The sequence below is a fragment of the Microtus ochrogaster genome, chromosome 8 (assembly GCF_000317375.1).
Source record: "Microtus ochrogaster isolate Prairie Vole_2 chromosome 8, MicOch1.0, whole genome shotgun sequence".
NCBI lineage: Eukaryota > Metazoa > Chordata > Mammalia > Rodentia > Cricetidae > Microtus > Microtus ochrogaster.
In genome coordinates, this window is record NC_022015.1 from 15,811,644 (window position 1) to 15,824,296 (window position 12,653).

General features: G+C 41.5%; 2 protein-coding genes across 3 annotated transcripts in view; one reads left to right on the plus strand and one right to left on the minus strand.

Annotated features, from left to right (window-relative positions):
• Rexo5 (RNA exonuclease 5) overlaps positions 1-5,558 on the minus strand; it is a 54,663-nt gene extending 49,105 nt beyond the window's left edge. Inside the window, exons 1-2 of the mRNA XM_013347718.2 lie at positions 5,116-5,558; positions 1,544-1,653 (exon numbers count right to left, since the gene is read on the minus strand). Coding sequence (XP_013203172.2) covers positions 1,544-1,653; positions 5,116-5,247 — 242 coding nt within the window. The 5' untranslated portion in view covers positions 5,248-5,558. The remainder of the gene's footprint in view (positions 1-1,543; positions 1,654-5,115) is intronic.
• Positions 5,559-5,570: 12 nt separating this feature from the next.
• Eri2 (ERI1 exoribonuclease family member 2) lies at positions 5,571-12,531 on the plus strand. Of its 2 annotated transcripts, XM_005351166.2 has the most exons (9): positions 5,571-5,656; positions 7,158-7,225; positions 7,302-7,385; positions 8,214-8,341; positions 8,849-9,005; positions 9,892-9,992; positions 10,210-10,291; positions 10,903-10,991; positions 11,155-12,531. In XM_005351166.2, the coding sequence occupies exons 1-9, from the start codon at positions 5,634-5,636 to the stop codon at positions 12,475-12,477; spliced, it is 2,055 nt and encodes a 684-aa protein (XP_005351223.1). In that variant the 5' UTR covers positions 5,571-5,633; the 3' UTR covers positions 12,478-12,531. The 2 variants fall into 2 exon arrangements, with proteins under 2 accessions (XP_005351223.1, XP_026637101.1); XM_026781300.1 differs by lacking the exon at positions 5,571-5,656 and having other exon boundaries at positions 7,202-7,225; positions 7,307-7,385.
• Positions 12,532-12,653: the final 122 nt, after the last annotated feature.

Here is a 12,653-nt window from a genome sequence, read left to right on the forward strand (position 1 = left end):
CTCAGATATCTGTCTGCCTCAGCCTCCTGAGTGCTGAGATGTGCCACTAGACCCTGCCAGATGGCAGTATTTCATGACAAAGAAGATGGCTCTAAAAAAATCTAGACAATTTATAACAACCTGCCTCAGAGAAATGTGTGCTAATCTCTTGATAAATATTGTGCTGGATAGTTTTATGTCAACTTGACACAAACTAGAGTAATCTGAAAGGAGGGAACCTCAATTAAGAAAACACCTCCCTAAGATCCTCTATAAGCATTTTCTTAATTAGTGATTAATGGAGGAGGGCCCAGCCCATTGTAGGTGGTGCCATCCTTGAGCTGGGAATCTTGAATTCTATAAGAAAGCAGGCTGAGCAAGCCATGATGAGCAAGCCAATAAGCAGCACCCCTCCATAACCTCTTCATCAGCTCCTGCCTCCAGGTTCCTGACTTGTTTGAGTGTAGGACCATATTTCTACATGTTATGGCAACCAAAATCTCAGGCCGCAGTTCGCACCTGCTACACAGGAGGTCCTCACCTAGCCTGTCGCCATCCCTAACAAAGGGTCAGGTTGTTGTTCTGCTCCTTCTTTGTAATTTGGAGGATGCCTAAAAGAGATGTTAATTCGGCCTACATGACAGGGCTGGCATACAGAGCAGGAAGGTGTGACAGAGCAGGCATAGGTAGATGTGGACATGACCATAACCATTTACCATCTGGTGACCTAGGAAACAGAATGCTAATGAATTTCCCCCCTCATTTATGTTTTGGGATATAAGGCTGTTTGGAAAATAAATGCAGAGAAATTTTCAGGATGTGAACTCAAAATTTCATGAGGGATCACTGAAAATCTCCCTCCCAATAAAGCCATGTGAGTTGTCTCAATTATTCCCACACCTCCCCTCTGGTCCGGAGAAATTATTTAGGGTCCAGGCTGGCACTGGACCCTGACATTTGAATTCCTATTCTGACTTCATTCAGTGATGTACTATGATATGGAAGTGTAAGCCAAATAAACTCTTCCTCCCCAAGTTACCTTGGTCATGGTTTTTCATTATAGCAACAGAAACCCTAACTAAGACAGGCATAAGAAATATAATTTTCATAAGTCATTCATATCACTGACAGCATTCAAATAATATCATCTCTTTGTTCTTTATAAAAGAAAGAAAAGACTAACCAGAATTATTAAGATAGCATTACTTTATAATAAAAAAACAGTAAGTAATGTGATTCCTATCGAGTTCATATCAGGAAAAGCAAACTACAGTATCTATACAGCCAGACAGATATATAATGAATGATAAGTATGCCAGATGGGACAATAGAGTATATACACCTTCAGCCTTGACAAATATGTTGACTGTTAGGAGAACAGAGATGGTTACCAGATTTTTAAGTTCTTTGAAGAAATCACCAACCTGAATTTTTATACAGAAATTCCCAAATAATTATTGACAGCTGTTACTTAATTAAAAATGAATATGATGTATGGTTAACAAATATCAATAATCTACAAACCAGTTTGAAACCTCTGGCCTATGCACAGTTTATCTCATACCTGGGTTCAGGAGTGGATTTACCCAGAACTGCATACTTCAGCAACTCACACAGCTGTTTAGGGGTTATTACATCATTTTCAGCAAATAAAATGGAAGATAAGCGAGCTTTCTGTAAAGAAAAATTAGAATACAGCACACTGTAATACTCATCATTGGCAAAAAGGCAATTATTCAAGTTTCTGATACTTTAATATATATATATACAAGTACAAGGATTGCTCTAATTAATTGAAAATAAGGTCTAAAAGAGCCACTTGTGGTATGATGTCATTAGTAGAATATTTTATAGACATTGGTACATATGTACCAATTGGTATAGAGTTTGTGTATTATACATGCCTGTGTGCTAAAAATAGTAAGATTATAATACAATTCATGCTTTTAAGAACTCTATTTTATTACGGAAAAATATGACAGGTAATTCTAACACTACAAGGGTCAAATACATAGGATCAAGAGTGTATTTGCCCTAGGGTTTAGCACAGTGGTTCTCAACCTTTCTAATGTTGTGACCCTTTAATACACCTCCTCGTGTTGTGGTCACCTACAACCATAAAATTATTTCATTGCTACTTCATAACTGTAATTTTGCTACTATTATGCATCATAATGTAAATATCTGATATGCAGATAGTCTTAGACGACCCCCGTGAGAGGGTCATTTGACCCCCCAGGTTAGAACCATTGGTTTAGAGTGTTATATCAGTGCTAGCCACCAACACACCTTAAGTACTTAATAAATATCAGATATTAACTACTAATTTCTTCATGGTTGTACTGGCTAGGGCCTGAATCATAAGCACCTATCTAATAGGGATGCTTGCAGAGCCTGTTACAATAATGTGAGCTCTTCAAACGTATTTGATCTGGAACCGAGCAGGGCAAAGATGTGGTGAACAGGAGGTGGTGATAGTGATTAAGGGTTAAACATTGGAGATAATAGTTGTATTTCTATCAGAAAAGGAAGCTGCAGATATGAAAAAGGAGGAACTACAAAGAGCTTTGACTAGAAATAAGTTGACTGGAAAGCATGCATTTAATGTGAATTCAGGAAACTAGTTGTAAATGCATGTTTGTATATATTTACAACACACAAGCATACCCATTAACATGACCTTTTGGGACTACTGGCATCCTACTAGCATAAAATCACCTACGATACCACCATTTAAAATATGCAAATGCCAACCGGGTGGTGATGGTGCACATCTTTAATCCCAGCACTCAGAAGGCAGAGGCAAAAGAATATGCGTTTGAGGCCAGCCTGGTCTACAGAGCTAGTTCCAGGACAACTAGGACTGTTACACAGAGAAACAACAAAAACAAAAACAAACAAATTTAAAAAGCCATTCTCCACTAAGAACCAGGCTGATTCCAGGGACCTGGGACAGAAAAAGCAGATACCCCTTCTAGCCTGAAAGCAATGACCTACTCAGAGTGATACAGTCATGTCATAACTCAAAAGCAAGTTAATGATCAAATCTTGGCTATTCAGAGAATCAGAACACATAGCCAGAGGGGGAGATGGCTCAGCAGTTCAGAGCAACGGCTGCTCTTCCTGAGGACCCCCTTCATCCTTGCATCCATCTAGTGACACACAAGCAGCTATAACTCCAGTTTTAGACGATCCGTCGCCCTCTGCTGGCCTCCTCCGGCATCAAGCACACACATAGTACAGACATGCATGCAAAGCCCCAATAGACATAAAATAATTTTGAAAATAATAATTTAAAAAATAAATAATAAAGTCTGGTAGTATAGAACAGTAATCTCAGTTACTGAGGAGGCATGAAAACCACAAGTTCAAGACCTACTGGGCCACAGGACAACTTGAAAGTTGAGCTTGACAACTTAGTGAAACAGGCTCAGAAAGAAAGAGCAGGTGTGGGTGTGTGTGTGTGTGTGTGTGTGTGTGTGTGTGTGTGTGTGCAGTTCAGGTATAGAGTACTTGTCTATTGTGCTCAAGGTTCTAGATTCGATACCCAGCACCAAAATAAATTAATTAATTAACAAATGATGGCTCAATGAATAGATTATCTGTGAATTCATACTGATAAACTGAAGTGACTTAAGAATTCTCTACAGAATTACGAAGGGCGTTTTAGACAGGTTGGCAGACACCATCTTACTATGTTAAGTAATCAAGGGACTGGTGAAAACATCATATGCCAACTGCAAGAGAAGACTATCACTTCTGTGCTAGTTCTGCAAAGATGTCTGACCTCAGTTCCATCAACAAAGAGACAAACACTCTAGGGACATTCTACAAAATAATTGATCCAGAATTCCTCAAAAGAAAATAAAGTCATGCCGGGCGGTGGTGGCGCACACCTTTAATCCCAGCACTCGGGAGGCAGAGGCAGGCGGATCTCTGTGAGTTCGAGGCCAGCCTGGTCTATAAGAGCTAGTTCCAGGACAGGCTCCAAAACCACAGAGAAACCCTGTCTCGAAAAACATAAATAAATAGATAGATAGATAGATAGATAGATAGATAGATAGATAGATAGATAGATAAAGTCACGAATGTCAAAAGACTATTGGAGTTGAAGAAGAAAGATATTAAAAAGTTAACATAATTCTACACTGGACCACATGCTAAAAAGCTTAATCAATCTTTTTAAAGAAACTTGGATGGGCTCTGAGAATTAAGTGGCAGCAATACATTCATGTTAATTTCCTTATTTTGATGGCTGTGTTGTGATTATGTAGGGCACAGAGGAAATAAAAACACCCAAATGGGAAAAATGCAGCCCCATATGGGCCGGCAACTACATTCCACTGTTGGCTAGGGCAGCTTTTAGTACTGCTTTGCAACTTTTCTATAAATTTTTTAAGTTTTAGGTGGAATTGTCAATATTCTTGTATTTCTTTTTTATGGCTAATCTGGTAAGTCGTAATTATTCCATTTTAATAAAAGAATTGGTGACACTAATTCCTTTCTAACATAGCATACAACTCAAATGTTCTGGCTCCTTACTAGAATGTAGGCTGTAGTAAGGCAGTAATTTTTATTTATTCCTTGATACACCTCACGTGCCTAGGTCACACTGCCTTGGGCACAAGACAAAGAATGAAAAACACCTGGCGATTGGCGGCTATTTATTTAGCGGTTACTAAATATTAGGAACGTCAATCAATACGCCCAGCAAGAATGCAAATTGTATAAAGGCAGAGAATTCTGTTTAGGTGGAAAGAATATTCCTGAAACATTCCTGTTACACACATCTTAATAAATATTCTGTGTAGCGGAAAGTAAATTAGTTTGGGGTTGTTGTTGTTGTTGTTGTCTGAGACAGGGTTTCTCTGTGAAACTGCCCTTGCTATCTTGGAACTCGTTCTGTAGACCAAGCTGGCCTCGAAAACACAGAGACCCGCCTGTCTCTGCCCGCTGAGTGCCACCACCGCCCGGCTGGCTGCTAAGTTATCCCTCTTTACAGACCAGAGACGGGGTTCGGGGAAGTCAGTGGGTCGGTCAGCCCGGATCCCTCTGCAGGGACCCCACAGACGGCGGGGGCACGGGACTCGGAGCCGCACACGACTTGGGCCTCCTGCCGGGCTCTCCTTTGCTCACCTTGGCTTTAGGCTCCTTGTCCTCAAGATCCGGCTCTGTCGCCAGGGCCGAGTTCGGGGCCCCCTTCCTCTTCCTGGGGATCGTCTCCGTCTCAGTCCCCGTCTCCGTCTCCATCTCCGTCTCTAGCTCCATCAGGCTGCAGGGAAAGATCGGCTGCAGCTGCGGTGACCAGGGCACCGGCGGAGCGCGGGAGAAGGAGACGGTTCTCAACTTTCTCCCCTCGACGCAGCTCAGGCCCGTTTACCGCGCTTCGCCCGCGCAGAGATTTCCCTCAGCGAGGGGTTGGAAACGCTACCTGAAGCGCGTCGGGGGCGGAGCGAGGCTGCTCGCCCTTCCCAAACCTCCGTCCCCGCCCTCCAGGTCCCGAGCCGCCCTCAGGCGTGCCCCTCCGCCCGCTGAAAGCCGCCGCCGCCACCACCACAACACTCGGGCCGTTCGGGCGCGCCGGCGTTTAAACGGACCGGAAGTGGGGGCAGCCGACTTCCGGCCGTTGGACTCTGAGGAGCAGAGGGTCTGGCATGGCGACCAAGCGGCTGGCACGGTACGCTAGGGGTTTCACCACGGAGGGTTGGCGGCGGTCATCCGCAGGCGGCTCTTCTGGGTCTGAAAAAGGCCTGCCTCGGGCCCCACGCCGCCATCCTCGCTAGGCTGGAGGAGCCCGAGGAGCCGGGTTCTGGGGCGGCGTGCCGTTTCGGGTCTGGGAAGCCCCTGGAATGGGACTGTGCTGTGCAGATTGTTCACGGGCAGGTGCCAATGCACCCACTGCGTCCGAGCCAGTTGCCTAGCCCAATTTTATTGTAAGAATTACAGCGGACGCTGGATTTTTGGACACTCTCTGAGCTCTGTCGACACAGCGCGCGCCTACAATACCAGCGAAGGAAGTTCGAGGCTAGCCTGGTCTGTGAGGAAATGTTGGGGCAGGCCCGAGGCCCTATAACCACACTGTCTCAAAACAACAACAGAACCAAATCCAAAACAAAGAAAAAGCAATGTGATGTTAGTGAATAGCATGGATTTCAGGGTTGGAGAGCCCTACCAAGGGTTAACCTACTATGGCCATCAGTAGCAAATTACCTAGTTTTCTCATGCATAACATACAGAGATATCTACCGCCTAGACTTGTTTAAAAGAGGTCACCACCTTAGTTTTTAATATTTGCTGATGAAGTAATAAATATCAGCTTTTAACCCCCAGAACTCTGTACTGACATCACATCTTGTCTTTTTCAAAAAGCCAAAACTCCAGTTATCTGCTAGTTAAAGCTGTACTCATCACGTTTTTTTCTCACCTGCATCTGAGCCCATGGTTAACCCTGTTAGTCCTCTTCTTTGGATCCAGTATCTTGCTATTTGGGGGTCTTTCATCATAGATTGCCTTCTAGTCAAACTCTGGTTATCTTACTTCCTCACCTAGATTTTTTTTTTTTTTTTTGGTTTTTCGAGACAGGGTTTCTCTGTGGCTTTGGAGCCTGTCCTGGAACTAGCTCTGTAGACCAGGCTGGTCTCGAACTCACAGAGATCCGCCTGCCTCTGCCTCCCGAGTGCTGGGATTAAAGGCGTGCGCCACCATCGCCCGGCTCTCACCTAGATTTTTTAACTTTAGGAACAGGAGTCATCATTGCTTTAGAACAGCAAGGGCTTGAAAAGTACAGCAGTAGCTAAAGGTTTTTAACCATCTTTGCACAACTTTGAGTTCCTCAGTGCTGCTATAAAACAAGAACAGACAAAATGAGTGTTTGGCAATAGTCACTGGAAGCCCGTGGACATCCAAGAGAGGATGGCACTTAGCCAAGAGTCCCGATCTTGTAAAGTCTACACAGCTGCTGTTTGAGACAGGGACTTGGTGTGTATGCTAACCTGTTCTTAAACTCGCTTCTGCCTTGGCCTGCTGAGCACTGAGCTTACAAGTGTGTGTCCCCACACCCAACTCCAATTATAGTACCTTGATGAGAATTTTACCATTTGTTCAGTTCAGTTTGATAGCTGATTCTAACTGGAGTATAAATGAATTTATTGCTCTCTTACTGGATTTTGTATTTTTAGGCGGCTTGGATTAATTAGGAGAAAGTCAGTTGCCCCAGCAAGTGAGAATCCAGGAAGAAGCAGATTCAGTAAGTCCCATGTTTTGTTTTCATTTGGAAACCTTTAACTTGGAACGTGTACTAAGAACACTTTGGTCTTTTGCAGAACAGGTATATGACTACTTAATTGTCATTGATTTTGAGTCCACATGCTGGAAAGATGGGAAACAGCACAGGAGTCCTGAAATAAGTAAGTTTGGACTGCCAGTGTCCGAAGCTAGTGCTCAGTGAGTCTTCTTAAAGTTCCTAGATATGAATGAGCCAATAAGAAAGCAGGATGCTGGAAGCTGGTAGTTTAATATAAACACTGTGTTGCCTAAAAAAGGATAAAATGCCAAATACCTGAATGTGATCATGCAAAGGAGCTAGTTGTTTTAGGATTATATTTAAAACTTTGACTGGATAGAAACTGAAAAATGGCTTTGCAATAACAGAGTACATTTTAACTCTTGTAGTCTTCATATTTAGTTGTGAAACCAAACAGACACATAACTTTGAGGTTTTGACTTATTCCTTGACCTAGCTTTCTTAAAACTTTGTTTCTCACTGCTTTGGTTACTCTAAGAAGCTTTTACTGTCATTGATTGTTTACTAGTGATGTTCTGAAGCAGTGCATGCTTAGGAGGATTTGCATATTCAGGCTGGGTGTCCTGGTACACACCCTTAACCCCAGAATCAGAGGCAGAGATGAGGGGCATGTCTATGAGTTTGAAGCCAGCTTGGTTAGTGCTTCTTCAACCTTCTTAATGCTGTGACCTTTTAATACAGTTCCTCATGTTGTGGTGACTCCAGCCATAAAATTAGTTTTGTTGCTCCTTCATAACTACTTTTACTACTGTTATGAATTATAATATAAATATTTGGTATCCAGAAAGGAATTCCGACCCACAGATTGAGAACCGCTGATCTATATTGATTCCAGACCAGCCAGGACTATAAATTGAGACCCAATAAATAAATAAACAAGCAATAAATAAATACAATATATTTAGGTATTAATCTATGATTCTTTCAATAGTTGAATTTCCAGCAGTTTTGTTAAGTACGGCAACTGGAGAGATTGAATCTGAGTTCCATGCTTATGTTCAGCCTCAGGAGCATCCAGTTCTTTCTGAATTTTGCACAGAACTGACAGGGATAAAGCAGGTATGATGCAAATTTTAAAAGTTCAGAAATAAGTTTCAAAAAGAAAAATAAAAGTTATGTAACACTTGGGATTAAATTTTTTCAGTGTTAAGAGAAATAATGTTCCCTCTGAATGTTTATGGCATCTTGAAAATATCAGAATAATGAGAGAAACACAAAGGTCAGGGGTTGTAGCTCTGGTTAGGGGGCTCACCTGGTATGCGGGAAGTCCAGGGTTTGGGCTCCAGAGAAACAGTTTATTTTGCAGAGTAACATTACTCAATGTCTTTTATTTCTGTGAGACTGGACTTAAAGTGTATACTTCTGTGAAACTCTGGCGTTATCAACCTCGTTTCTCTCAAGTCACTGCAGTGTTTCTCGCCTGTAATCTCAGCATGTTTGTACTAGGTAAACTGTTTGTCAGTCAGAATCTCTCTTAGTTCTGTTCCCCCATAGTACAGAGTTGTAATAAATGCTCAGTAGCTTAGAAGTTCATTTGTTAAAACAGATTTTTGGCTCTCCAATCAGGTTCAAGTTGATGAAGGAGTCCCTCTGAAGATTTGCTTATCTCAGTTCTGTAAATGGATTCAAAGGATTCAGCAGCAGAAGAAAATCATTTTTGCTCCTGGGGATTCGGAGCCTTCTCCTTCTGAAGTAAAATTGTGTGCTTTTGTTACCTGGTCAGGTAAAACCATGAGTTATGATTATAAGTCCCGGTGGGTAGCATTGAGGCTGAGGAGGTGGCTCAGCAGATACCAGTCTTGTTACACAATCATGAGGACCAGAGTTGGGATCCTCAGAACCCACATAGAAGCCACACGGGCACAGTGTTCTATCTATAATTCAGGAACATAGGTTCAGACAAGGAATCCCCAGAGCAAGCTGGCTAGTCAGAGAGCTAAAACAGCAAGTCTGAGGCTCAGTGAGGAACTCTGCCTCAATAGATTAGGTGGGAAACAGTTGATTGCTGATGGCCGCCTTACCTCCTCATATATGTACACATGCAGGTCCACATACACCTTCACCCCCACACTTGTGAACATGTGGCACATACATACCACATATACATATGCCCCACTTACCAAAAGAGCAGTAGCGTTACCACTATGTAGTCCTTTATTTCCAGTTTAGTCTTCTTAACCTAGAACCTCATTGACCTGGGGAAGAAAATCAAGGGCCACATAGGTACTAGCCAAGAAAAGTAAATTCATTCATATTTTTAAAATCTCGATTCTCCAGGCCAATAAGAAACCCTGTCTCAAAATAAGATGGGTAGCACTTGAGTGATCGCCTGAGGCTGCCCTCTGATCTGCACACCTGCTCACTTGCACCAGCACACAAGCACACCCACACACCTACGCACCTGCACACACGCAGAAGATATTATTTTGAAACAGTCAACTTAATTTCTTAATGGTGCGTTATATAAAATGTAAAATAATATAGACTATATGAGCATTAGTTATTAGCATAGCAATTATATCTCACTGCTCTCCTACATCTTGTCTTGTATATTTTACTTGTAAATGGCAACGCGCTGACATCACTGACTTTTCATGCCCTTAATGCAGACTGGGACTTGGGGGTTTGCCTAGAATATGAGTGTAGAAGAAAGCAGCTGCTAAAACCCGGGTTCCTGAATTCTTGGATTGATCTCAGAGCAACTTATAAGGTAAGGATCAAAGATGGGAGCATGTTCACTGTGTTTTTGTTGAGAAGTAGTTGTATTTTATCTTATTGGTATGAATTTCTACAATAAGGTATTTTTCTTTCAGAATGTTCACATAAATAATAAATCCCAAATTTGATAGAACTAAAAGCTGTAGGGAATAACTTCATAGCCTTTATAATCATTATATTTTAAAATATGTCTTTTTTTGTTTAATTAGCTTTTTTATAAGCGAAAACCCAAAGGACTAAATGGTGCGTTGCAGGAAGTGGGAATAGAATTTTCAGGACGAGAACATTCTGGTTCGTATAAACTGATAATCATTTTGTAAGTCATTTGAGTTTTGCAAAATCTTTCATATTAGTTTCATGTAGGGGGTAGTGCTTTTTTTTTTTTTTCCCAGTTTTTTGAGACGCTGTTTCTCTGTGTAACCATCCTGGCTGTTTTGCAGCTCACTCTTGTAGACCATACTGACCTCAAATTCCCAGAGATCCGCCTGCCTCTGCCTAGCATTTTTGAATTTGGATAAAGATCACCATGTAGTACTTCTGGTTGGTTTAAAAGTAAATAAATAACAAGCACATGAAATAGAGACACAAGTGCCCAGATAATATGATGCACTAGTGAAAAGAACTGAACACGACTATTTTTTTTTTTACAAACAATGGTTTGTACGGAATGCTGGTCACATTTTTAGAAGCTGTCTAACAAATTCTCACCTGTGTAAACACAAGCCCTTGTGTATGGTAATGCTGTCACAATTTCCCACAGACCGATTTATGATTTTTTTTTAATTCAGTAGGTGGTTACAAAACTAACAATGTACCCCAATTTCTGTTAAATGTGATTTGTTTTTTATTATTTCCTTATGTTAGTTCTACAACATTCAGTGTTTGATATTTTATGTCCTCAGGCTTAGATGATTCTCGGAACACTGCTCTTCTTGCTTGGAAAATGATCAGGGATGGTTGCTTAATGAAAATTACCAGGTCCTTGAACAAGGTTAGTGTGTTATTTTAAGCTCTAGGGTAGTAATCATAGGTTCATTAGAATGTTGATTTCAAACCAGTGGCATTCTCCTCCCCTCTCTTTTTTTGGCATATGTAATGTCTACTGAAGGAATTATACAGTTTCTAAAGCAGTGGATTTGTCTGTGGAATCATAGGTTCTCACTAAGAGGAATCCCAAGATTTTGGTCAGAAATTTGGGCACAGATCAAGCTGAAGAAACATCTGCCTGCAACACTAGCATCCAGGGTCCCAGTGTACATCAAAAGGAGCCCAAAAGTACAGTAAATACCCAGGAAAATGTTCAAATGAATTTAGTTTGTGTGAATTCCTCTATAAAGGACCAGTTACAGCTAAAGTCCAAATCAGGTCTTCACAATATCAAATGTGGCTTAACTTCTTCCACTTCTAAGCCCTCGACTTCTGTGAAACAACTGTGTTCTCCCACCTTGAATCCACCTCTCTTTATGCAGAATCAAAGAATAAGTGAACAGTTTGCACCGAATGACACTTCAAGGTCCTCAGCACTTAACTCCAACTTGGTACTTGTGTCTACGACCATTCCATCTGTTAATGTTGTTTCTGATGGAGAAGTGAGTTCTACTGTTGACTGTTTACCTATGTTGACTGAGTGGGAAGATGTAGTTTTACTGCCAGCATCTCAGGCTGAACAAGATAAAGATTGTGTGCCTCATGTTAGGAACACAAATGTAGAGACTTCATTTAATTCTGGAGAGAGATCAATAGTTTTAGAAGAACCAGAAACCCTTAGTTATGAAAACTTTGACGATCTCAAGGAAACTCCTCAAAACTTTGAGACACCTAAGTCTATTGTGTATAAGAGTCCTCACAGTACAGTCTATAATGTAAAAGAAGCCAAACATCCAAGTTCAGATGCTTCTGCTTTTAAATTGCCCGAATACAAACCATTTACCATCAACAGTCTTAATGCCAATGCCTCACATCCTTCGGTTTTGAGGAAACAACCTCTTCTTTTAGGTGGTACTAAAAGGAATTCATCTAGTCCCCCAGCTTTCCCACGAGCCAAAAAGCAGACCTTCACTATTCATGATGAAAAGTCTGCATCATCTACGTGCTCCCCAGGAACTTCTTCCCGGAAAGTTCTTTCCTCTGTATTGACATCCACAGTTAACCTACAAGAGCCTTGGGAGAGCGGGAAGATGACACCTCCCTTATGCAAGTGTGGCAGAAGGTCTAAGCGGCTTGTTGTTTCCAATAATGGGCCAAACCATGGGAAAGCCTTCTACTGTTGCCCTGTTGGGAAGTTCCAAGAAGACAGAAAATGCTGCAGTTATTTTAAATGGGAACAAACACTTCAAAAGGAAAGAGCCAATAGCAGAGCTCTGTCTCGTTCCTCAGGACTCACTTTTAGCTCTCCAGACACAAGTCATATTCATGATAGAAATTTAAGTTTTCCTATTAAAAATTCTTTACGACTCAGACCTTCAATGAGAAATTGATAAATTCTCCTCTAAACTAAACTGTCTTTTACTTCAGTATAAGCTTCATGTGACTTTTATACTGGAAAATAAAAGTATCAGGGTCAAGTTTCAAGGTCTCAGTATTCCTGCAACCACAGCTACACTGGAGCAGTTCACACAGAGGGGAAGTAATTTGAATGACTTTTATTCTTGCC

Coding starts and splice junctions, on each gene's coding strand:
- Eri2 (XM_005351166.2), top strand. CDS start 5,634: ATGGCGACCAAGCGGCTGGCACG. Junction 8,342..8,848: donor AACTGACAGGGATAAAGCAG/GTATGATGCAAA, acceptor CTCTCCAATCAG/GTTCAAGTTGATGAAGGAGT. Junction 9,993..10,209: donor ATCTCAGAGCAACTTATAAG/GTAAGGATCAAA, acceptor TTGTTTAATTAG/CTTTTTTATAAGCGAAAACC.